At 34.5% G+C, this 24,637-nt stretch overlaps 3 protein-coding genes across 12 annotated transcripts in view; 2 read left to right on the top strand and 1 right to left on the bottom strand.

Annotated features, from left to right (window-relative positions):
- Positions 1–14,317, top strand: part of spen (split ends) — a 75,870-nt gene extending 61,553 nt beyond the window's left edge. For 5 of the 6 annotated variants that reach the window (XM_035095034.1, XM_035095036.1, XM_035095035.1 and 2 more), the window contains 5 exons: positions 78–10,308; positions 10,628–10,744; positions 10,900–11,649; positions 11,726–11,884; positions 11,981–14,317. In XM_035095034.1, the coding sequence (XP_034950925.1) occupies positions 78–10,308; positions 10,628–10,744; positions 10,900–11,649; positions 11,726–11,884; positions 11,981–12,109 (11,386 nt within the window). In that variant the 3' untranslated portion in view covers positions 12,110–14,317. The remainder of the gene's footprint in view (positions 1–77; positions 10,309–10,627; positions 10,745–10,899; positions 11,650–11,725; positions 11,885–11,980) is intronic. The other variant, XM_035095037.1, reaches the window with a different exon arrangement.
- A 1,939-nt stretch (positions 14,318–16,256) lies between these two features.
- Positions 16,257–19,442, bottom strand: Nprl3 (GATOR complex protein Nprl3). Its single transcript, XM_035095114.1, has 7 exons — positions 18,746–19,442; positions 18,395–18,663; positions 18,207–18,302; positions 17,664–17,882; positions 17,220–17,553; positions 16,843–17,019; positions 16,257–16,731 (listed from the first exon to the last, which is right to left on the bottom strand). The coding sequence occupies exons 1-7, from the start codon at positions 18,905–18,907 to the stop codon at positions 16,351–16,353; spliced, it is 1,638 nt and encodes a 545-aa protein (XP_034951005.1). The 5' UTR covers positions 18,908–19,442; the 3' UTR covers positions 16,257–16,350.
- A 96-nt stretch (positions 19,443–19,538) lies between these two features.
- The window catches only part of LOC118074143 (very low-density lipoprotein receptor), a 30,388-nt gene continuing 25,289 nt past the window's right edge, over positions 19,539–24,637 (top strand). For all 5 annotated transcript variants that reach the window (XM_035095112.1, XM_035095111.1, XM_035095110.1 and 2 more), the window contains exon 1: positions 19,539–19,945. In XM_035095112.1, coding sequence (XP_034951003.1) covers positions 19,834–19,945 — 112 coding nt within the window. In that variant the 5' untranslated portion in view covers positions 19,539–19,833. The remainder of the gene's footprint in view (positions 19,946–24,637) is intronic.

Raw genomic sequence — 24,637 nt, 5'->3', positions numbered from 1 at the left:
AAAAATAAGAAGAAAAATTAATTTTAAAAATTTTTGTTGACAAACATTTTTCTAAAATGGTTAAAAATTCATTTTAGGAGGGAGCGAAGTTTTGAGTCTGCTGTCACCGTACCTAATTCAGGGAGCTGGTTTACCAGGTATGAAACACCACCTCGAGCAAGGACAGCGAGTTATTCTCGGACTCCAGGAGGTGGAAGTACGCCTGGTGCTAGTCCTGCTCATCCTACGGCTATGTCACGGACTAGTAGACGTTCCTATCAAGCGGATCCGTATTATGATGGTGATTACCCTGATCCTGCGCCGAGAAGATTCAGGAGTTATGATGAATTTAGCCAAGGAAGTGGTGCAAGTCATGACGATTACGAAAGTAGTGTTTTAGGAGACAGTAAACTTAATGACGACGATTTATTACCTCCTCCTCGACGTCATGTGGTTCAAAGTGTTGTTACTAGTGTTGAACCTCCTCCATCGTCAATGTTACACCCACCACCAGATATACGACATCTACAAAAAGAAAGAGTGCATTTGCTTGAACAATTAGAAGAATGTCATAGTAGTGGTGATGAGGGTTTTGCGCCTAAGAAACGACCAAAGCTCGAGTCATCGTCGTCAATACTTTGCGAGGATGATGAACCTGAAATAGCATCACTTCTTGTAACCTCACACTCTGGAAGAAAAGGAATGGATGTGAGAAGAGTTAGTGATAGTAAAATACTTGTACATCATAGCACACGAAGAGGAAGTTGTGAAGGACGGGGGCCTGGACCTTGTAAAAGAAGAAGAGATACTTCAAGTAGACATCATGAACATCATGATGGCTCTAGGCCTGGTACGCCTCTTGTAGATGAACGACCAGAGAATATCATTCCAAGTGAGCCTAGGAGGTTTAGAGAGAGAAGTCAAGAGGGTCCACTCTCATTGCCTCTTCCTAGGTTTGCTGCACAAATGATGAATAATAACAACACGAGTAATAGCAACAACAACAATAACAACAATAGCAGTAGTAGTAGTAATAATAGTAACAACAATAATATTAACACTATTAGTAACAATACTATTAACAATAATAATACTAGCTGCACGAAATCGAGCAGTTCAGGATTATCAAAGGTCATGAGTCCGCCAGGTGCATCTAATTTATCATCAGTTCCTAGTCCAGTCCCTCAACCACCAGCATCTCCACCTCCAAGACATTCAAGTCCGAGTCCAACGAGCTCAGACAGTGAAATAGCACCACAATCTCCAAGTTTTGCCGAGAAGATACGTTCTCTTGATGAAAGGTACGAAAAATGGTCAGGCTCACGAGCTTTAAGTGCTGCAGGCGGTGATACATTAGCAAGGCTTGATGCTTCAGCATCGGAAAAGTTTAGGCTGCGTCATAGACTTCTTGATCTTGACGTCAATCAACTTCAACCTTCAGACATCGCTCAATCGGTGTTGGCAAAAAAGAGTGTATTTGACGAAGATTCTAAAAGACTTGAAAATTTTAGCGAGAAATATGAACCCAAAGAATTTACTGGAGTAACTGGTGTGGGTTCTTCGAGCTTATCATCTAACTTAGGCAGTAGTGGGGCCTGTAGTAGTAAAGTTGGTTTGCAGTATCCGTTCCCTAGTCATCCACCGGTACAACAGTCCAACAATACTACATCTAGTACAGGAAACATGGTTTCTTCATCAATCTTAACGACAGTAGCAACAGCAGCAACAACGACTCTTGTTTCGCCCTCGCTCAAGACTGATCCACGAACAGCTGTACATAACTGTGTACATCCAACGCCTGCGACTCCAATTACTCCTGGAACATCAATCAAGACTGCCAGTCCAGAGTTACCTCCGGTATCTTTACCAATTGGGCTAGGTAGCGGTACAGCAGCGAGTATCAACAGCTTTAACAGTAGTTTGGCATCAGCAAGTAATCTTAATAGCAATTCTGCTCAAGCTCTTGCTGCCTCTACTGCAAGAACAACCAATATTGGATCTACCTCGATAGCTAGTGCAGTTACATCTTCAACATCAACTTCTAGCATAGCATTAATTAGTACAATAACTTCTATTACTACTGCAACTACGACTATTGCTACATCAAGTAGTAGTCATCATCAATCATCTACGTCTTCAGCATCCATAACTTCAACTTCTTCCATATTATCATCTACAATAACAACCCCTTTAGTTGATTCAACTCGAATAAAACAAAGAAAGGAAGGTAGCAGTAAAGATAGTCGCGATAGTCGAGATCCAAGGCATAACAGGGGAAAAGAGAACTCTAGGAAAACGAAAAAAGATGATAATGAACTCGAAAAGAATCGAAAAGAACGAGATGATAAAGATGAAAAGTCTATTACGTCGATTGAGTCATCGAGCGAAACAGAAAAACATAGCAGAGAAATGAAAGAAAATAAAGAAGCTAGGTATGAACGTAAAGAACGAGAAGAGCGTGATAAGAGAGATAAAGAAGACCGAGAAAGACAAGAAAGGCGAGATAAAGAGGATCGTGATAGACAAGAACGAAAAGAGCGAGAGGAACGAGAACGACGAGAAAAAGATGAAGAACGTCGTGAAAAAGAGAGGCTCGATAAAGAACGTCAAGAAAAAGAAAGGAAAGAAAAAGAGGAAAGAGAACGCGAAAGAAAAGAACGGGAAGAAAATGAAGCTCGAGAAAAAGAGAAACGTGAAAAAGATCGAATTGAAAAAGAACGAAAAGAACGGGAAGAAAAAGAAAGGCAAGAACGACGAGAACGAGAAGAGCGTGAGAGGAAGGAACGGGAAATGAGACTTGAGCGAGAGAAACAAGAAAAAGAACGAATTAGAAAAGAACGAGAAGAACAAGAGAAACGAGAAAGAGAAGAACGCGAACGAGTCGAGCGGGAAAGGAGACGAGAGGAAAAAGAAAGAATCGATAGAGAACGGAAAAGAGAGAAGGAGGAGAGAGAAAAAGTTGAACGTGAAAGACGAAAAGAAAAGGAAGAACGTGAAAAGCAAGAGAAAGAGAAGCGAGAAAAAGATGAGAAAGAGAAACTTGAAAAAGAGAAAGAAAAACATGAAAAAGAAAAGAGAGAAAGGCGAGAAAGAGAAGATCAAGAGAGGCGAGAGAAAGAAAAGGCTGAACACACCAAAAGACGTGATCGCGAAGAAAAAGATAAAGAAAAACGCGATCGCGATGAATCAAGACGACAACCTACGGAAAATCATCTTCATCTTTCAAATCAGACTCAAGGGCAAGCTTCTCCTGCGCCTGTACCTTTAAAACGACGAGGTTCCTCTCAAGATACTCCTCAAGAAGATGAGAGTAAAAGAATGAAAATTTCTGACCACAGAAGAGACAGCAAAGACCGACCTAAACAAAACCGAAGGTCAGAAGATCGAAAACACAGAAATGATTCACACAGAGCTAGTCGAGAAAGCAGGGAAAATCGGGACAGTAAAGATTCATCAACATCAGTTCAAAGTCAAGAGAGTAGAGAGAGCAGAGATGCATCACAATCTCATACAGATGTAAATAAAGAACCTCGAGATTTGAAAGAGTGTCGAGAAAATCGGGAGAGTAGAGATAGTCGTGAATCAAGGGAAAGTCGTGATAGTCGAGAGAATAGAGATAACCGAGACAATACAAGTGGAAAAGACAAACAGAAAAAACGAAATCGGTTGGAACGATCGGATAGAGAAAGAGAACGAAGTCCGCGGGTATCTCATGAACTCGATAAAGATTTTCTGGGAAGAATAGAGCTCTCTAAACGAACCGATGCAAGTCCTCCTAATAATCAAGGTTCTCATCATAGGGAATCATCACAACGTGACCATCATCATGTTCCCCTCAATCTTCACAGTGATAATGATGATGGTCATTCTTCAAATCATGAAATGCAAACGAGACATCCGTCTCATACTGATACCGATAGTGATGAGCCTAAGAAACATTCGATATTTGATATTCCTGACGATGAACCTGCTTACATTTCTATGTATGACAAAGTAAAAGCTCGATCGACGAAAAATATGCAAAAACTTGAAGAAGAAAAGCGTCAAGTTAAGTTAAAAGATAAATTTTCACAGTTAAAACAAAGTCGTGCGAGACGCGAAGAGAAGAAACAAAGTACTTCCTGGGATGGTGACTCTGTGAGCAGTAAAGCTCTTACAGAAGACGAAGGTACTTCTGAATCAGACTCTACTCGTACTAAGTCACTTTCCAGGAAAGGATCACGCTCACGAATTCATTCAGACACTAGTGAGGAAGAGGAATCGTTCAACAACAAAGTACACAAGATAAAAACTGAGAGATTCTTAGAGAGTGATGTTGATCTTGGTTTTGCAGACACTGAAGAGAAACATAATATTACAGTGTCTTCATCAATAAATAACATTAGGCCGGTTAAAGAAGAACCTAGATCTTCAGACGATGAGGAACGAGTGGTTTCTTTCCCATCAAATCATCCTGTTGTTAATAATCATCAGCGAGATTCGAGGAAGAAGTCTCATAAAAAGAAACAAAAACGTTCAAAAATATCTGTTTCTAGTGAAGAAGGAAGTATTAAACTTGAATCTTCGGACAATAATGAACATAAAACTAAAAATGTATTGTCTAGTTCTACTGAGTGTCGGCCAAATCATGTCAATGATTCGACTACCGTTGCATCAGCGACAGTTAGTGAGACGTCTGATGATAGAATGCGAGCTGAGAAAAAGCAGAGGAATAAGAAAGAAAAGCGAAGAGAAAGAACTAGTGAAGATAAAGCCAAGACGAGAAGAAAGAGACTTAGTAGACAAGAAGCAAGAGATTCTCAACGAATGGAGGATATTTTTGGTCCTTTATCTGATGATGTTGACGAAGCACCACCAACAGCATTCTTCAATCGTCTGGGCAGTCTTCCATCAGAAAATAACGCCTACGGGTCTGATAGTGACGTTGCAAGATCTCCTATACTCGATGTAGAAAGAGTCAGAAGAAAAACAGAGAAGAAGCGACGTCATCAAGCTGAAGATGAAAATAGTGTTGATCTTGCAGAAGCTGGACGAGAAATTGAAGCTAAACTTCTTGGATTACCTGTCTCTCCTAAGACTGCAACTGGTACAGAGAGCAATGACCATGACGTCTTCAGGTTTACTGATGACAATGATAGTATTGAACCATCAACATCTGCGACGGTGCCAGAAAAGGTCAAAGAGAAAAAGAAAAAGCGAAAGAAGTCAAAAGAGGAGCGTAGTAGAAAGGATTATCATCATCACCATCACCACCACCATCATCATCATGATAAAAGTGGAGCCTTGCCGTATTTGGGAGCTGATCCTAGTCCTCCACGAGCTAGTAGTCCTCTACCTCGTAAAACTGCTTCTCCGACTCTTCCATCGAGAGAAACATTGCTCAGTCCTATTCCAAAGAATTCAACACCTATCTCTGCACCTTTACCAGTCGATACAATTTCTACTAAATTGGAAAAGAAAAAAGATAAATTTATTCCTGGTTTTGGTATTGATATCGACGAAAAAATTCATGAAAATGCTATTAAAAGCATATCTGAACCTGAAGAACGTGAAAGTGATCGACAGTCTGGTATTGGTAATCATGAACCTGAAGTGTCAGCACCCGCTACACCTCCGCCACAAGTGGAAGATAAACCTCGAGTTGTTATTTCACAAGAAGAAACTGAAGATGCGGTGGCTGCCTTACTGGAAGAAACCTTTGGTGTTTCTACAGAAGACTTTTCGTATGAAGGTGACGAAGAAGAAGCGGAAGCTGACGGTGCTAGTGGTCCACAACCAGAAGCACCTCAAGAAGATGTTGAAGAAATGCAACAAGCTGTAGAAAGCCTTAATGCATCTACGGCGGAAGCTGATGCTGATTTAAAACCTGATACTCCTCAAAGTGAACACGATTTACAAATTGACACTGATACTGAAGAAGATCCTACATATGACTCATTCGACCTAACACAACCACCAAAGACACCGGATATTCCTTCATTCTACAAATCTCCAGTTAATAAACAAACTGTACCAGTAGTTCCTGAGAAGGTAGCACAAAATTCAATGACTCCGCCAGTTTCTGTAAAACCACCAAGCCCGCCGCCAACTTCAATTATCACGCATTCGTGGCCAGACGACCACAAACCAGTCATAACTGCACCACAAACTGAAGCCACAGATGCGGAAGTCAATCAAGAGAAATTTGTAGGTCATGAGGCTTTAACGGTTCCTCCATCTTCACCCACGCCTCAATACAAGCAACCATTCCCTTGTAGTGTACCTATTATTAATGAAACACCAAGATTATCAGCTGCTAGTCCACGACCTTCTGTTACCTCAGCGCAGCAGCCTCTTTATCAAAGACTTCCTGTCTCACCACAAAGTCAAATGGCTCCACCACTACGACAAACACCACCAAGGATGCCAGTAGTTACGACAATACCGTCTTCATCTGTATCTGGAACGCCTACAACGGTACCACCTCTTGTTCAATCTCGAGTTTCAACTCTTGTACCTTCACAATTATCTCCACGTGTTTCTCAACCATTATCGCCTAATGGCCAATGGTCCAGAGGCTCTACAATTAGTTCTCATCTTTCTCACGCGGTAAAATCAACAACAACACCTGCAAGAATAGCTGTGAGTGTTCCACTCTCGATTCATCGCCCTGAAGTATCGTCTCAGCATATTTATTCAACGGCTGCAAGTCAACAACCATTAATTCAACATGCACCTGGAATGCGAGCCTTGGCACCAAGTTATCCTCGAGGAGGTCTTCCACCATTAAGTTTAAATATTCCTACTCGTTTGTATATGCCTGTACCTTCACTAGTATCTGGAATTCCTAGAGATCCAAGCAAACCACGAGATCCAATAGCATTCGAAGGCAAATCTGTTATTGAAACACTAATTCCAGCTCACCCTAATGAGTCTCCACAACGATTAGATGAACCTAAATTGTCTCCGGCTGTAATTCCAGAATCAACTAATAAGGCCTCGACATCTCCAAAAGTTCCTTCGCCCAATCAACCACCAACATTCATTCCTGAGACAGCAAAAATTGAAATCAGTGCCAGCACATCAACGTCCATTCTTGCCAAAACTTCAAGTACAACTGAGAGTGTTGCTTTATCTCCACGACAAAAGCAGCAGTCGATTGCAGAAAGTGATATGTTATCTCCGAAACAAAAGCAAGAGTTAACAAATGTTCATCTTCTTACAACTCATCCTTCACATACTTCTGCACCAAGTCCTGTTATTGTTGCTCATGGTCAACATCTTGTCCACAAATCTGTTGTTCATTCTAATATCAATTTAGTACCTCCAACTGTTTCATCACCTAATCAGCCATTGATAAAAACAGTTGTACCGGTCGTAAGCCAACATGTATCACAAGCTTCTCAAGTATCTCATGAAAAATCACCGATTGTCTCCCAAGCACATCAACCAAGTGGACAATTATCACGACAAACTCCAATTTCACAAGGAATTTTACTCGTCAAGTCACATATTCCTCTGGTTTCTACTGTTACCCAATCATCAATCACTAAAGTATCTACTTCTAGTGTTACTTCAATACCTACCACAATTTCTACATCGACAACACAGTCTGTGATTGAAGCCAATCCCACTGATGTACCAGAAAGATTTGGAGATCAAAAAACTAAAGTTGAACCTACTGAAGATTTGCCGACTCCACCATCATCGAAACCGGTTGTTACATCATCTCAACCACCTCAAACTTTCGATGCAGAAAAGCAAGAAGAAACCTCTCAAGCTATTGACCTTCATAAAACGCCAGAGATCGAAACTAAACCGCAAGAACAAGCATCTGAAAATATCGAATCAAAAGTTAAAGTAGAGAAGTTTGAAGAAGAAAATACAGACAATTCTACAGCTTCTTCAGCTCCTGTTAACTTATCGGAATCGACTGTCGTTAAAACTGAATCTCAAGTAACGACGGAAACACCAGAAGAAGTTAAAAATGTTGACGTGGCTGTAAAAAACGACGATGAAGATGAAGATACAACTGAAGAGTCTGTAAAAGAGCCAAGTTCTGATCCTCTGGCTATTGATAATTCAAAAGAAGATCCTACTGATAGTAAAGAAGACAGTGATTACTGGTCTGCTAAAGAAGTAAATATCGAAAGTGTCATTAAAACTGTCGATGCTCTTTGCGATGCACTGTTTACAGGTAAAGAGATTAACTATGATGAAGATGAGGAAACAAGCGAAGATCATCATGATACGAGTAAAAGTGAAGACTGGCCGGATAATGAGTCTGCTGAAGGAGACAGCAAAAAAGACTTTTCTAATAATGATGATCAAGATGAAGGGGTTGAAACGTGTGAAGTTGAATCTACGAGATCTCGTCGTGCAAGATCAAAGAAGGGTCGTGGAGGTCGTGGTGGGGTGGCTTCCAGGCGAGTAAATAGAACCACAACTCCGGGTAAAAGAGGTGGAAGGACAGCACGAAATAACAAACAAGAAAAGAATAAACTCCCGGCGGATGTATATGAATTTCATGATGATAGTGAAGAAGATAATGCTGGCCGTCCACGACTTATTTTAACCATCAAATCACCTGGACCAACTGTGGCTACTGGTCCTAATGCTCAATCTACTCAACCAGTGGCCGCTGTTAAAGAAGTTTCGGCCGAAGAATTTGTGTCGCCAGCTGCAAATACGAGAAAATCTAAGCGATTGGCTGAAAAAGATGGTAGTAGAACAACTGTTGATGATGTTATTGAAGATGTTGTACGGGGTGCAGCCAATAAAGGACTCTTACCTGGCACTCATGCTACTAGAAGAAGTACTAGACACAATAATGCAACACCTAAACCAGTTCAACAACCAATAAATCCAGTAGAGCCACGTAAATCAGCTAGAGGTGCTAGAAAAACAACTAGAAGGACTTCTGAAACCAATGAAGATAGTGGTGAAGAAAAGAGTAAAGATGTAACAGTTGGAAGAGAATCTAGTACTGAAGAGCCTGAGACAAATGAAACTCCAAAGGTGGAAGAACCCAAGCCTACTACTCATCCACAAGCAATTCAAAAACCAACATCTTCAGCGTTAGAACCAATGACTCTTATAGATCCTGTTACTGGAATGCTTATACCGATGAGAGAATCTGAAGAGGGTCAATATATACCCGTCTCTTCAGCATCCGGACAGACTCAGAATATTCCAAGGCCTATTGTAGAAACCAGAATACTTACAGTTGAAAATAATACAATTGAAAATTATCCTCAGCATCCAAGACCTGTTTCTGAAGAAGTTAAACCGCCACAACCAATACAACCACAATCACTACCACCACCGCCATCAACAGAAGTTGCAGAGCCAAGTATGGAGCCTGCAGACTTGAGTCAACCATCAAAGAATCAATCAATAACGTCTCAGCCGAGTGTTATTACGAAACCACAACCCCCAGCTGCGCCTCCAGTGTCTTCCGTAGTCATTCAGCCGACAATAACTTCAACAACATCAACAATAGTTACTACTGCTACGAATCTTGTCGTTACTCAAACACCTGTGTCCACAGTACAATCTAAGCCAACTAGTTTGAAAGCTCATGTATTAAATCCAAGTAAACTTGCCAGCACTCCTGTTGCTCAACAAATTGTTGTAAACAAGCCCATGATGTCTATGCCAAGCCAACCAACAGTTTTGAATATTATTAAACAGCCCAATCAAGCACATCAAGGACTACGTTTACAAATTCCACCTGGTAGAGTAGTTTCTCCGAGTTTAAGTCCAAGAGCAAAGCAGCAACAAATACCTCCAGTAAGCAGTTCTGTTGTTGCCGCAGCTGCTGCTAATGGAAAGCCTGGCCAGCCAATGTCACCAGTACTAAACAGTTCAAACATTCCACCAAATCCTAAGCAACATCTTCTTCAAGCTGCTAAACAACAACAACAACAACAGCAGCAGCAACAACAACCGCCTACGATCGTTAACATGCCACAGAAAATAGGGATTAACGTTCATCCAAGTAATGTAGCGACAACTCCGGTCCCAAGAATCCACAATCCAGTTTCTCAAGCAACAAGTTTAAAGGGTATCAATGGTCAGCCTCATTTACCCAATCCAAAAGCTCATTTATTGCAAGCCTTAGTTCCCACAATTGTCAGTGGAGGAGTTTCTAGTCCTCCCACTGAATCACATATCATTGGATCCAAGCCTGTTATTTCTGCAGCGAGTTGCTCACGTTCTGCAGTACTTAAATCTCAGATGGCTGGAATGGAACCACCTAAAGTTGAGGTTTCAATGTCTGGATGTATTATGGTGCCAACTGCAAGCCCAGGACGAGGAGTTCCAGTTCCTCCCTTTGAAGCAGCACTGGTAAGATTATTTTTTTATGTATTACTAAATTATTAAAAACTTTATAAAATAGGTATTGAAAAAAAATTAATTTACAGTAATAAATCAAACAATTTTTTTTAATGTTAAATAATCGTTATAGTAATTACAATTACTCTCAAAAAATAGAAGGGCATCTATTTAAATTAACGGTTAAAAACAATTCCGTGAACAATGCTTGTTAAATGGATATTTAATGCTAATTTCATTGAATTGTTATTTAAATTAAATTGCTGATGTGTTGTAATTAAAAACTAAAAGCATTTACATAAACTAACTAACTGTGCTTGGTATTGGTTAGCATGGACCTCCAGGCGCAGCTCCATCACCAGGAGGTCAATACGGGCTCGTTCCTCCACATCGAACTCAGAGCCCTCCACTGCCCCCACCTGCTCATCATCATGCTAATGCTTCTCAGGTACTTACAGCTTTTTCATTCTACCAAAAATCAATAAAAACTCAATCATTATCTCCTTACAATATTATATATTATTATTATTATTCTTGTTCGTTTATTGATTAATTTTATTTCTACTTTCAATTAATTTTATTCATCGATTTTTTTTTCTCTAGGGTGACGTTGTCAATCATTATGGAGGACTTTCAAGGGCTGCTGAACTACCACCCCATTATATACATCCATTGCAATTCCAACAATATCTCAGAGCTCAACAGGAAGCATTGACAGCTCCTCGAATCGCGTATCATGTGCCTGATGCACGATCTCCTCATCTTCCATTAGATCCAAAGATGGAAGCGGGTGGTGAAGAAAGCCATAGTCCACCTCTGGAGCTGATAAGAGCCACTAGAACTCCTCATGATCGAACAACAGACAGCCCACAAATCGCACAAGTTTATATGCTTCATGGTAGTCAACGGCTTCCACCTCCGCCACAATATAATGCGACAAATCCAGCTCTTGCTGGCGGTCCTACAGGTGCTCGAGGTGGTTATTATGATCCTCCACCTGCACACATTCGTTCTCAATATCCTATGGCTGCTAGTGAAGCACCAACAGACCGTGCACTTACTCCAGATCGACACAGAAAACATCAAGTGGCAACTCCACCTCATGCCTCTCAAGTTCCTCCACAAGCAGATTCTCTTCTTATGCTCTTACAACGATACCCCGTCATGTGGCAAGGGTTATTGGCTCTTAAAAATGATCAAGCTGCTGTTCAAATGCATTTTGTATTTGGAAATCCTAATGTAGCTCAGGATAGTCTTCCATGTAACAGCGATGGATCAACACCACCGTTGAGAATTGCTCAGAGAATGAGGCTTGAACAAACTCAAGTTGATGGAGTAGCAAGAAAAATGCAGGTATGTAAATAGAAAATATTTCATTTTATTTTTATAATTTTTATAAAAATTATCTAATTAATTTTTATCTTTTTAGACTGATAATGAACATTGTATGCTATTGGCGCTACCTTGTGGACGAGATCATATGGATGTTCTTCAACAGAGTAAAAATTTACAGACAGGTTTTATAACTTATCTTCAACAAAAGCAAGCTGCTGGAATCGTTAATATTGCAGCACCAGGTTCACAACAGGTAACATTTGTAATTAATTGAACGATATATTTCAAAAAGTTTTGTAGTTATAAACATGAATTAGAAATGGTGATTTCATGAGTAATTTATTTCCAGCCTGCATATGTAGTACACATATTCCCATCGTGTGACTTTGCCAACGAAAGCCTTGCTAGGATAGCACCAGATTTACTACACAGAGTGGCGGAGATTGCTCATTTAGTCATCGTCATCGCTACTGTTTGAGATCGACAAGTTGACCAGATTGTGATCAATCTCTGCATTTTTTGTATCATTTCTTTCTGTCGTCTCTTCCTTCACGCCAAGCGGGTATATATCGCAACGAGGCATGAAGCCTCAGCGTCCCGTAACCACAAGGATGAACTTCAGACTTTAAAGAAAATCAACACTTGGAACCTGAAGAAAAGAAATTTATTGATAAAAATAATAATTTAATGACAAAAAATAAATTACTTCCTACAAGATTACCTTGACAATAGGAAGGATAACTGGCCAAAGGCTTACTTGATTGATTGTAACCCTAAAGGGGGACGGGGTTGTGATAGAGGGGAGGTTAGCAAGGTAAAAGTAAGGTATAAAAATGTAAAAAAAAAATCCTTGCATTCCTCTGCACTCTTTTGGTGCCGAAATTGGAAGGTTCCAATGGTCTGGAGGGTCTTCATTGACCAAACAGTCTATCACTGATCATGTTTGTGGGAACGACCGACTTCACTCTTGGTCTCTCCGACAAGCTGGTCAGACACATCCCCCTCCTACCAGGATTTTATTAACCATTGAATAACTAAATATGATTTTATAAGACAAAAAGAGTCTTTATAAGTTATCCGCACTTGTTTCTTTACACACGATAAAAAATATATACCTTCCTTGCACTTTGGTTGCGGATAACATTGAATAATCTGATTCATAAAGAAAGAAAATAAATAATTAATGAGTAAAATAAAATAAATAATAAGAAAACAGAATAAAATAACCAATCTATAAACGAGTTACTTTTTAAGGCTTAGACGTTAATGTTGTATAAATTTAAGGGAGCCAGCGAGGGCATAACTACTGTGATTTTAATTATTTAACGATATCTGCATAAAAAAAAAACATAAATGTGGCCGTTAAAATGGTCCGTGCGATATGTGATGTGTTTTTGTATAATATTACTCTATATAAATATGAAACCATTGTATTATATAACTGTAACAATAGTTGCTGCCGCCGCCGAAGCCGCTGCTGCTGCTCCTGTCGAATTAGAAAGTGAAAGATAAAAGTTATAAATTCATGTAGACGTTATAATGAAGAAAAAAATAATTGAGCGAAAACTCTACCAATGTAGTGTTTATCTTTAGTGTATCATAAAAGTCTTTTAGCAGGATGTACTATATTGCAATTATAATGATTATTATAATTATATTAGTTATTATGGATTATTATTATAAAATTATTATAAAATTACTATTATTATTATTATTATTATTATTATTATTATTATTATTATTATATTATGCTTAGAATATCGATATGTACATTATGAAAAATTTATAATATTAATTATAATAATTCTAAATTCTTTATTATTATTATTATTGTATCATTACTATTATTATTGTAGTTATTATTATTCTTATTCTTATTATTATTCATGAAATTTTCGTTCATGATTATCGCCTAACGCTATGCTGCGAATTTAACACTATGTCCTATCATTACTATGCTACAATTATTACTTCTTATCACTATACTATTCTAATATTACTATCAGCTAACTATTCTACTCTACTACTGCTGCAGTCGATTATTACTAAAGTTATTATTCAAGCTATAGCTAATTATGTATCGATTTGCACGTTTAAAACAAACTAAAAGGGCTCTTATTTAAATTTAAAATACCATGTCATACTATTTTTCATGTATGACCGATCTCAAATGACCATTAGTGCTGCCCTATATTCACTTTACCCCTCTTTAAATTTATGCAAAATATCTTTCTGACAAAAGAGATTAAAAAATCATCAACAACGCGTCATGAACGCTCCTAGCATCATATAATATCTGAAATAATGCGGTGTTGTATAATAGAAACACAAAAATTTACATTAAAAGTAACACTGTGTAACACAAAGCCCTAAAATAACAAAACAAAATAATGAAAAATTGTTAAACAAGTTTTACCAGAGATAAAACAAAAAATCGAATATAAAAGAATCAGTTATTACATTATATATTAACAATATTGCTTTTGCGCATAGGGCGCATGTCTTTAGAGAGTACCAGTTAATTAAATTGATGAAAAAATGATTCAATTTACGATGAGGTATGGGCGGAGTGTAATAACTTTTTAACTAATTTGTTGACATTCAACAATGGTAGCTTTCAAGCTAGAAAAAAAAAAAGATTTATTATGTAAAGAAAATGAACACAGACTTGAGTGCGTAAAATACATCATTACAAAATTATTCTCCAGACTATACAGAACAATACACTTTTTTATAACAGCAATTATTGCTACTTTAAAATTAAATTTGAATAAAAAAAATTTATTAACATACATAATTAATAATTGATTGATGCATGAAGTGTTTTTGAGTCCATATAAATATTCATAATATTCGTATTTGGATTATGAATGATATTAAAAAAGGAATAAATTTTCACATAAAAATGAATAATATTGTCGGAGTTTTAGATTGACAATATTTAAATTTAAATATTAAATAAAATACGAAAAGGTTTATTGAATATAATTAATAATAAATAAATAACGCGCTCATGTCTTAGTAGTTAAATAAGCTATTATTATTCAAAAAAAAAAAAAAAACTTGTATTTAGGAAGATGAATTCCTATAATATTTAAAAAGAAATAATTAAGTTGTATAAAAAGTGGTAAGTGTAATTGACAATTAAATGGTCATAAATATCCTGCCCATCCTTAAAAAGTAAAAAAAAAAAAAAAAAAATATTTAAGATAAGGCAGCAAAGATACTCAGAGAGCGTGTGCGTGTACAGTGTAAATGATGCGTTGTTCATATGTACAGTATATAGAAGTAAATGAATGATCGATTAAAATAAATAAAAGAAACAAAAAAATACATATATTACAGTTAAATAAATAAGGATATCTGGTGAAAGGGCGCACACACACTGCTCAAATATATTCACAATTTATTTTTTAATAATTTTACTTTAATACAATTAATTAAATTAATTAATTGCTAAAAACTGTAATTCAACAATTAAACATTAAAAAATTATTTTTTCATTTCAATCACATTACTCTTTGATAATTAAAAAAGGCAGTGTGTGGGCTAGTCCTTTACCTTATCTAAGTTGTATAATATCTGTGAATATTATGATTTAATTTCGTCCTATTCTTAGGCTACTGATATGCAGAAAAATGTTTATGTTAATTACATAAGGACGATGTACAGATATCACATTTTTGTTTTGTGTTTTGCTGTAGTTATTGATAATTATATGGATATTAACGATAATAATAACTATGATTAAAAAATTAAATCTTTTCTATTTATTTATTACACTGGATAATTACAACAATAGAATGAATATTTTCCAAAAAAAAGTAACTATTGTATTGTTTATTATATTTATAAACAATATTTAAAGTTTATTTACTTATTTTTACGTTAAAATTAAAAAATACGGCAAACTACGTCTGATTTTCTACGCCTTTCTATACAATCTTATACGAATTAATCGGAGTCAAAACGTTCAAAAATTTTCTTTTTTATTCGGAAAACATCAGAAGCAAAGAGGTATTCGATCGAAAAGTATAAAAATGAGTAGGTATCCGGTGGAACAACTCTTTTTTACCGGCTGATTAAAGAATTTAGTTCAAACTTTATTTCAGAGATGGCAGCCTACGATAAATTTTTAAAATTATACACCTAGCGCCATCTCTGAAATAAAGTTTGAACTAAATTCTTTAATCAGCCGGTAAAAAAGAGTTGTTCCACCGGATACCTACTCATTTTTATACTTTTCGATCGAATACCTCTTTGCTTCTGATGTTTTCCGAATAAAAAAGAAAATTTTTGAACGTTTTGACTCCGATTAATTCGTATAAGATTGTATAGAAAGGCGTAGAAAATCAGACGTAGTTTGCCGTATTTTTTAATTTTAACGTAAAAATAAGTAAATAAACTTTAAATATTGTTTATAAATGTAATAAACAATACAATCGTTACTTTTTTTTGGAAAATATTCATTCTATTGTTGTAATTATCCAGTGTAATAAATAAATAGAAGCATGATTTTTTCTATTCAATATCGCAATTCGATTCTAAGAAACAAGAAGGTATTTTGATTATTAGATTTTATTTATTAACAAATTCTTTCTTTCAAATGTACAAAAGATATTTTCTGAGTACATTGTACTTTTATTTATCCAATAGTTTTTTATTCGAGAGAATTGATAAGTATTTTTATTAAAAAAATATATAAAATGTATCTTCAATTCATGAAAACCCATGCTGTGAGTAAAATAATGCAATAGCTGGATCTTCGTGTTCAGACGTGATGAGAATATCCCGAAATTTATCTAGAATTTGAAGAAGTTGGGATCGTCGAATGTTTTCTAGGTACATTATTTCTTCTAGATGATGTCGACCGTCAAAATATCCGAGTCTACAAAGTTTATCAAGTAACATAATGTCATCAGAGGGAATAGAGAAATTTTCAGGTCGGTATTCGAAGATTTCATCTTCTTTTGGTATCGGAACTGATCTATCGATCCTAACAGTCTCACTTGGTGTTCCCTTAGGGGTATTGTTTAGACTCCAGCTGTTGTCATTCTCAGTAGCTCCAGTTGGACTAGACCCATCTTGACTTATGGTCTCCTAAAAAAAGGTATTTAACTAAAGGTCAGTTCTTTTATGAGACGGGATATTAGAATTGTAGGATTGTAAAATAATAGAATAGAGCTGTATCATGATGATGTTATCTCTTACCATTGGATGCCGACCGTGATCAGTGGGCATATACTGAACATATGTATGTAGTTGCAGTAATAAATGATTTTTTAACATCCAGATAATTATTTTTACTAATTGCTGCTGCTGTTGCGGTTGGCTTAGAGGATTTAATTTGTGGCTGATTGAAGTTGGAAGTGAAAATTCACTAATGACCTAGAATTCATCCAGGATAGTATAATTTTTTTTATTTCAATTACAATTGTATAATGTTCATTTAAATGTAAAAAGGTCTTATAATTAAAAATTAAACTTAATTATTTTTTGATTTAAAAAATATACATTGAAAATCGAAAATACTGTAATAACTGTATCATAATTAATTAAAGCAAATAACTCAATGAATTGAAACGTACTTGTAATAAATTGAGTCCAGGAAATTGGTCCGAAAAAGATTCCATTAATTGACTAGAAATCATTGCGTCTGGGGAAATAACATAGACATTATTCTCACAGAGAGGATAAATAATAGTTGCTTTAGCCCAGTAAACTAAATGACCAGTTAATTGAAAAACTTGGGCTAAAGATAAATCTGAATCTGCTGCTAAAGTTTGGAGACTCTTTAACGGATTGTACATTTGAATCAAACGTCTTAGAGCTGGCGATGCATCAGTTGGCAACGAATCTAGTAGATCTATCGGCTCAATTAACAAAAGTAGACCGTGGTATGGCCTTAAACTGTTTAAGCATCTGAAACAAACAATTTAATTCTTTTAACCCCTAATTTATGAGTTACATCACTTTTATTAGCTTTTATTGAAAAAAATATTTAAATAATAATCTTATGTGTTCAATTGTACCTATCAATTGCATCAGGATTCATTATAAAACCTTTCTTATGAAATTGATGTACTTTTTGTGGTAAACAAAAACTAACTAATATCCATTTGTTGATTAATAAATTAACTATTCCAGTATTACATAAACTATCAAATGCTGTTTTAAGGTCTTTTGCTAATGTGCTTTTCTTTAATATTAATTCATACGGTGACTCTTCATTATCACTTTCTTCCTCGGACCTAAAAAATTAAATCCATCAGTCATCGTACCATGATTATGAGTAAGTATTACTTGAAAAAAAGTGTAGGGAAATTTATGGACTCTTATAATTCATATCACATTGGTTGATAATTTGACCTCATAAATGTGTTACTTTTCCAACGGACGAACAAGTAAGAAATTGATGAGTTCAATTATAAATTCACGGGAGAATGAGGACATAAAATTAATGAGATATTAATGGCATACAGACGTCTTCTGTACGGATTAAGCCATGAGTTAATTGCATAATTAATGTTAACGAGTTTAAATCTAATCGGATTGTTGGCAATTTAATTACATACCTAGTGGCAATTTCATCATGAGTAGAGACCATCATTTTAATTTCCTCGGACAAAAATCCACATCGTTTTTCTTCATGTCTCAAAGCTATTCCCAGTCTGTAAGCAATGAATGAAAATTCATTACTGTTTTCATTATCGTCTGATCGTCATTTCTATTATTTTGAATTGTAAATTACTTTAACACTGACCTTTTACTGAGGTCATAGTAACACTTGACAACTGACTGATCAGCTTGTGCTTGTAGTGCAAACACAACATTGAATAACATTGATGAATTAACTTCCTTTCCCCTAGATGACAATAGAGTTGGGTGACCAACAAACCTCACATTATTTACTTTTAATTCAAATTTCATTTCACAAAGCTCTGGCTTGACAGCAAATAGAGTTGACAGAACTTCGTCGGGTAATCCAGTGAGGTTTCCATTAGTAATATTTGATGTTGGACATGGTAGTGACTGAAAACGAAAATTGAATTATTTAACATAATTAAATATCCCTCTGCCTTAAATTTCATCAAAGATTCCAATAAAAAATAACCTGCAAAGAGTCTTTAGCGATAATCAAAGAGTAAGGATTTTTCCTTTTTGTACATTGACTTGAATCTCTTTTGTAATTAGTGGTATGTGGATACCTGAACAACATTCTGTCACCCTTACTGTCACTTTTCACAAGAATAATACTCAAAGGATTAATCTCCATTTTATTAAAATAATTTTCTGTCAGCTGCAATCTTCCTAACCTCCAATTCTTGCAGATTTAATTGCTACATTTTCAATTAGCCAATAAGATGAACTTGTTGATTATATATTAATTTAGCCAAACATGTCACCTTATTTCAAAAACACTAATTTTCATTTCACACAAATAGCTCATTTTCACAATAAAAAACACAGATAAAAATAATGTAGTAATTTTGTACATGAAAGTAGTTAGCAAGTGTTTGTTGATTCGAAGACCTACTTATAAAGTCTTGCATAAATATATCAGCATTCAAGGTACAAGTACATACTTTGTCGTCTCAATAAGTGAGTGAAGAATAAAAAAAAAAGCAGTGATGTATCCAAAGAACGTGTCATTCGCAAGAGCTCCAATTGCCTTGTCGCGTTGTGTCTCAGAAACGAAAGGAAAGACAGAACACTCAGGTTAGGTTAGATAATTGATATAGAATTTGCCAATCTCTCGTCTCTTCATCCCGTTGGTCCACCTCAGCTGTTGTCTCTATGGCGAAAAAGACCACGGGAATCAGCGCAAATGAGCAGGACGTCGCCATATTAGAAAAGGAGCGAGATATGCGCGCGCAGGTGGCGCGATGTCGGTGCGTCAGAATCAGAATCAGTGACTTCTGTCTCGCCCGGGAGAGAGTAACGTTCGGAGAGTAATTGTGCACTCAAACCGGGTCTATGCTATCGTGCACAATTCCTCAAAACGCCCTCACAACCTCCCGGTTTTATTTAACTCTTTTTTCATTCACAGTAACGTTGTTTATTGTCAACAATTGTCGTTTCATTCAACACCTTTGATTCTTAGTATTTTAAGCTTTTAAATTATTCACATAATACTGTTTTTCAGTGAAAAAATAAAACAAACAGTGAAACTGGAGGTGTAAAGACAGTGAAGGGGTGGTGATGGAGTTTAAAGACCCATCGAGTCGGCTTTTGCTGACTTTATTATCATCATTCATTGTAATTTTTACACTTATCCATACATCAGGAGCAAGTGATGGAATCTCAACTGATCGTAAGTACATTTACTTAAACCTGTCTCACACACGAGGAATTAAATTACATGTGTTTCATTTGATTACATTTTTTAATTCATCGTTTGTTTGCATTCTAAATTAAATACCATCAATACTCAATACGGTATTTAAATATAATTACTTTTATTTTGTAAATAAATAAATAAATTTTTATTTTAGTTATTTAAATCGTAACTTAAGGTCAATCTTATTTTAACCCCTCGACTATTCTTAATTTTAACCTTTAATAAAACAACATTCTTCATGAGAGAAATACCTCCAATTAGAAGTTTGATGAATGAAGCAGAATTAGATACCTCGCTGGAATTAGATGATAAGATAATATGATAACAACTTAAATAGAGTTGTTGTTTATAAACAAAATTATATCAAAACATCTTGGGGCTTATTATAGTCTCGAGGTAGCCTTCATGAGTTTGCCAAAATGTATTTTTATCAAATAAAAATAATTTATTATTAATAATTAAACAACTTTGATGAGTATAATATTAAATTGGAAATCATCGATGTTTTTATGATAAAAATAAAATTGTTTTTTATGAGAGAAATAATTATTAGGGTGCACTTTCGTTAATGGTATTGTTTACTTTGGAGTAATATTATTTTATAGATCGTAAAAAAAATTATTATTCCTGTCGAGGATTACAGGAAGAAAATGCCATTCCAAAAAGTAATTCAAAAAATGCACTGTTTTGCTGATTTCACCAAGTACGTTTCTCATTTTACATGAGTATATAACACTTGAAAAAAAATTTAAGGATGTTGTTTGAATAGAAACATCCCTAGGATTGGCCAATGTCTCGCCCTCGTTTTCTTCTATTCTCTCAGGGATCATTGTCGTGAATACAAGGGCGACAATCCAATGTGTTTCGTACACACTTCCTCCCTCATACAATATGACGATAGATTGGTGTTGATTTTCAAAGAATTTTCTCAGCTTTTATTTGAATTTTTATATACTTTTATAATTTACTCAAGTATTTCCATCAAACTATGACAAAGCAATTCAATTTTATTTTGCTTATACATCTGTCACGAGTTTTGAATAACAACAGCTGATGATTTAATACGTATTAAGTCGTGATATAATTAAGAAGATAAAATGTAATATGTAAATATTAATTATATGTACCTTTGTCACTCATATTACGTTGATGTTTTGTTTCTCGTACGCGCATGTACCCACTGACTAAGTATTAATCTATCTATTCAAGCGTAAGGGAAAAAAGAGATGAAGTTAATACCTTTTTTTTATGATGAAAGTCTAGATAAAAAAGTATAGGAAAATGGATGAGATAAAAAAATTGAGTAGGGGATAAACGAAAGTCTATCTATCACGAAAAAAATCATGCTTCTTTTGGGGTAAAAATAGAGTTTATACTTTTATAGCATGCTTTCAAGCTTGTATATTATGTAAGGTGTTTACCAAAAAAGTATCTGCGTGAAATTAAAATTTTTATGGCTTGATTTACATTCTAAAGTAACTAGTGTATGGAGAAGAAATTTGACGAGTTAAAGTATTAGTGTAATTAAAATGTTCAGTTCGTCTGAAGAGGGAAACTAATTAGTGATAATTTGTGTAAACTCTTTCGTTTTTGAACGAGTTGAGTTAGTGGGAAAAGTGAAAAAGAGTAGCAGAGATATTTGTCAGTTATACCAAAGAAGAATGTAAAAAAAAAGTAGTGCTATATGTAAAAAGAGAACTTTATATATCGAAAATATATTTTAAAAAAATAATAAAACAATACAAATCTAGAACACACCTCCTGTGTTGATAGAAAAAGAGGTAAATAAAATTAACAAAGAATGAAAGGTAAAAACTGAAAAATAGGAAATGTCGATAATCGTTAGTGAAAATATCGATACTCGGACAGGAGTCTTCATTAAAGCTGTTTCATTCTCAAATTGAATTTTCTTGTCTATTAAATCCTATAACAAGTGAAACGTTTTTTATTAAAAAAAAAGAAGTTGTCATTAGAGACTTGCTATTGAAAAATAATGAATTTGAAATCTAATCATTTTTTCAGTGTTCACACTTGAAACAGAGACACTTTTATTATTCCTTGTTGAAACAAAAAACCCTGAGAATCTCGATAATAAGACAATTGATGAGATAATTACAAGGGAATCTGATTACTTAAATTTTCTCTCTCTAAAAACTTTAATTTCACAGATGGCTTTTTTTTATGAAAAAAAAAAAAATTATTATCAAAAGCTTTATTATGATTTGGCACGTTCGTAATCTTATAAAAAGTAGATAATACAATAAATGTTGTTGATAAAAGTTAGCGATTTTCTTCTATTTCACTGGTTAGTACTAACAAATAAAAAAAAAAGTAACATTTTATCTTTTATTTCCTTCCTCCAATTAATTTTTATCATAAACTCTATTTCTTTGTATCGTAAATTGATAAACGTCAAACAATTAATAACTTGATCAACATCTTTCAGGAATGAAATAAAAATAAAAAGAAATATTTGTTTCAATATCAAGAATCAATTATCTGTTATTCATTCAATAAATAATTAATCAGCTTCATTTAATTATTAAACGTAATCAGAGTGTAATTAAAAAAAATTATCGATCATAAAAGTTGATAAATTGGAAAACCATTGGAATATTCTAGCTATTTAATATTGACTTAAATTAAAAAATAACTTCTCGTTTAATATTTAAATTATTCCCGAGTATGATAGAGAGAATTCTATAGTTGATTTTTCCATTAATATCAGCTTTACTTATAATTCTTGGTAATGCAATATTTATGTTCACCAACGACTATGTTAACGTTGTGATGCCAAGGTTTTGATTAAATATTTATATATATATTCAATTTAAAAAAAAAATAACAAAAATGATATTTGAACGGCCATCACTCAAAAGTTTTGCATAAATATTCACAACAATAGCTACTCTCCATAGAATTTTTAATGTAAACAAAACGACGAGTTCGACGGGTGGCAACTTTTGTGGTGAATTTCCTGAATATGCTCTAGAAAATAGAAAACCGAAAACTGTCTCGTTATTGTTTCGTTTACAATACACTCATTATCCCCAAACCATTTATTTTTCATTTATAATCATGCATGTCCTGTTTTCAAGTCCAAAAAATCGAGCTATCAAAGCATTGTTAAGAACTAAATAAATTCAACGAATTGTTGAATAAATAACAAGTTCTGTTTGTCATTATACACATTTCCTCATTCACTTACGTATTATACTTTTATGTCAGTTTCAAATTTTATTTAGATTAATTAAATACAAGTTGATAAAAATAAATATTTTTTGTTTTTAATAAATATTTATAGATCTCAATAAGTAAGTAATTTATACTTGTAAATCTTTTTTTTTCGAGGGAGCTTGGAACGTGTTAATTTAATGGATTTATCATATTTTTCTTGCTTAAAAAAAAGTGCTCGAATAAATTCACACTCAGGGACAAACTACGAGGGACAGGGAATCGTATTGCAGTAGTTAGTCTGGGCAACTCCTCACGGGGGGTTCATTATACTTTATAATTCCAACAATCGAAAATTCTAATTAGTCAAAGAACCTAAGAAAATTCGTAATTTATTAATACGTGAGTCCAATAACTTTTAGAATAATTATCATCGAATTGTTAATTAAAAACAACATCTTTCACTCATTCAATCATTCATTCATTTATTTAAGAGATAAAAAAATTTTTTTCTTATTAATTAACTCGAAAAAATGTAATTAAAAATAATGACATTATTGCGAATTAGTAAATTGTACAAACCAGTGGTCATTGGAGCTTTAAAAGGTTTAAATGAATAATTATTTCACGAGTTTTGTTCTCTAATTGATCATGGGATACATTTTATTTGATACTTATTGTAAATGAATTTCTCTTGTTAAATTGATATTATAATATAATTACTAGAAAAATAAACAATATTAAAAATCAATATAAATTATCAAAAATATGTTTGAAGTTTCAATAATAAAATATTATTATTAAATAAATTGTTATTTCAAATGGAATTTTATGCACTAATAAATACACGCGACAATTAAAAAAATTGGTTATCGGTTCCTATATTGTTAAATCAATTATCAAATTTTCAACATTTTTATTTACTATCATCTTCTTGCAATAACATTGTTATGCTATGTGAGTAACTAATAATTGTGTATTCGATATTTCTATCACAACAAATCTATTTTCATACGACGTAGGAAGTTTAATTGGAGTGTGACACATCAGTCATATGAATTAAGTAGGTAAACAAAACAGAAACAAACTCGTGCTTTAATATGGTATGTCTTTACAGTAAACTGTATATATTCATGCGTGTATTGACGCAGAAGACCATGAGAAAAGCACACACGAGGGAATACCTCTTTGCAAAGAAACTTATTTGCACTAGATAGATGGCGACACTAAGTATTTTGCACAGTTGCATTTATCGGATCGATAACTCTTGACTTTCGAGTATTTCTTTACATCTTTGTCGTCGGCAACAAAGAATTCGATATCATTAAAAGTCCTTTTCAAAGTTATTATTAATCTCTATCAATGCACTTGAGCACGAACGATAAAAGCACCGCCTTTTGCACTACTTTCTATTCCTTTTTCATTCAAAATTGCTGATGATAAATGATTGATAATTTTTATTTATTCTACCTTGCAATATTAAATATTTCA

The sequence above is a fragment of the Chelonus insularis genome, unplaced genomic scaffold, assembly GCF_013357705.1.
Source record: "Chelonus insularis isolate UGA/USDA-ARS -01 unplaced genomic scaffold, ASM1335770v1 contig_131_pilon, whole genome shotgun sequence".
Taxonomy (NCBI): Eukaryota; Metazoa; Arthropoda; class Insecta; order Hymenoptera; family Braconidae; genus Chelonus; species Chelonus insularis.
This window is presented reverse-complemented; position numbering and strand designations above follow the sequence as displayed.

Coding starts and splice junctions, on each gene's coding strand:
- Nprl3 (XM_035095114.1), bottom strand. CDS start 18,907: ATGGAGATTAATCCTTTGAGTATTATTCTTGTGAAAAGTGACAGTAAG. Junction 18,303..18,394: donor TACTATGACCTCAGTAAAAG/GTCAGTGTTAAA, acceptor CATTGCTTACAG/ACTGGGAATAGCTTTGAGAC. Junction 17,883..18,206: donor CATGATGAAATTGCCACTAG/GTATGTAATTAA, acceptor TTAATTTTTTAG/GTCCGAGGAAGAAAGTGATA.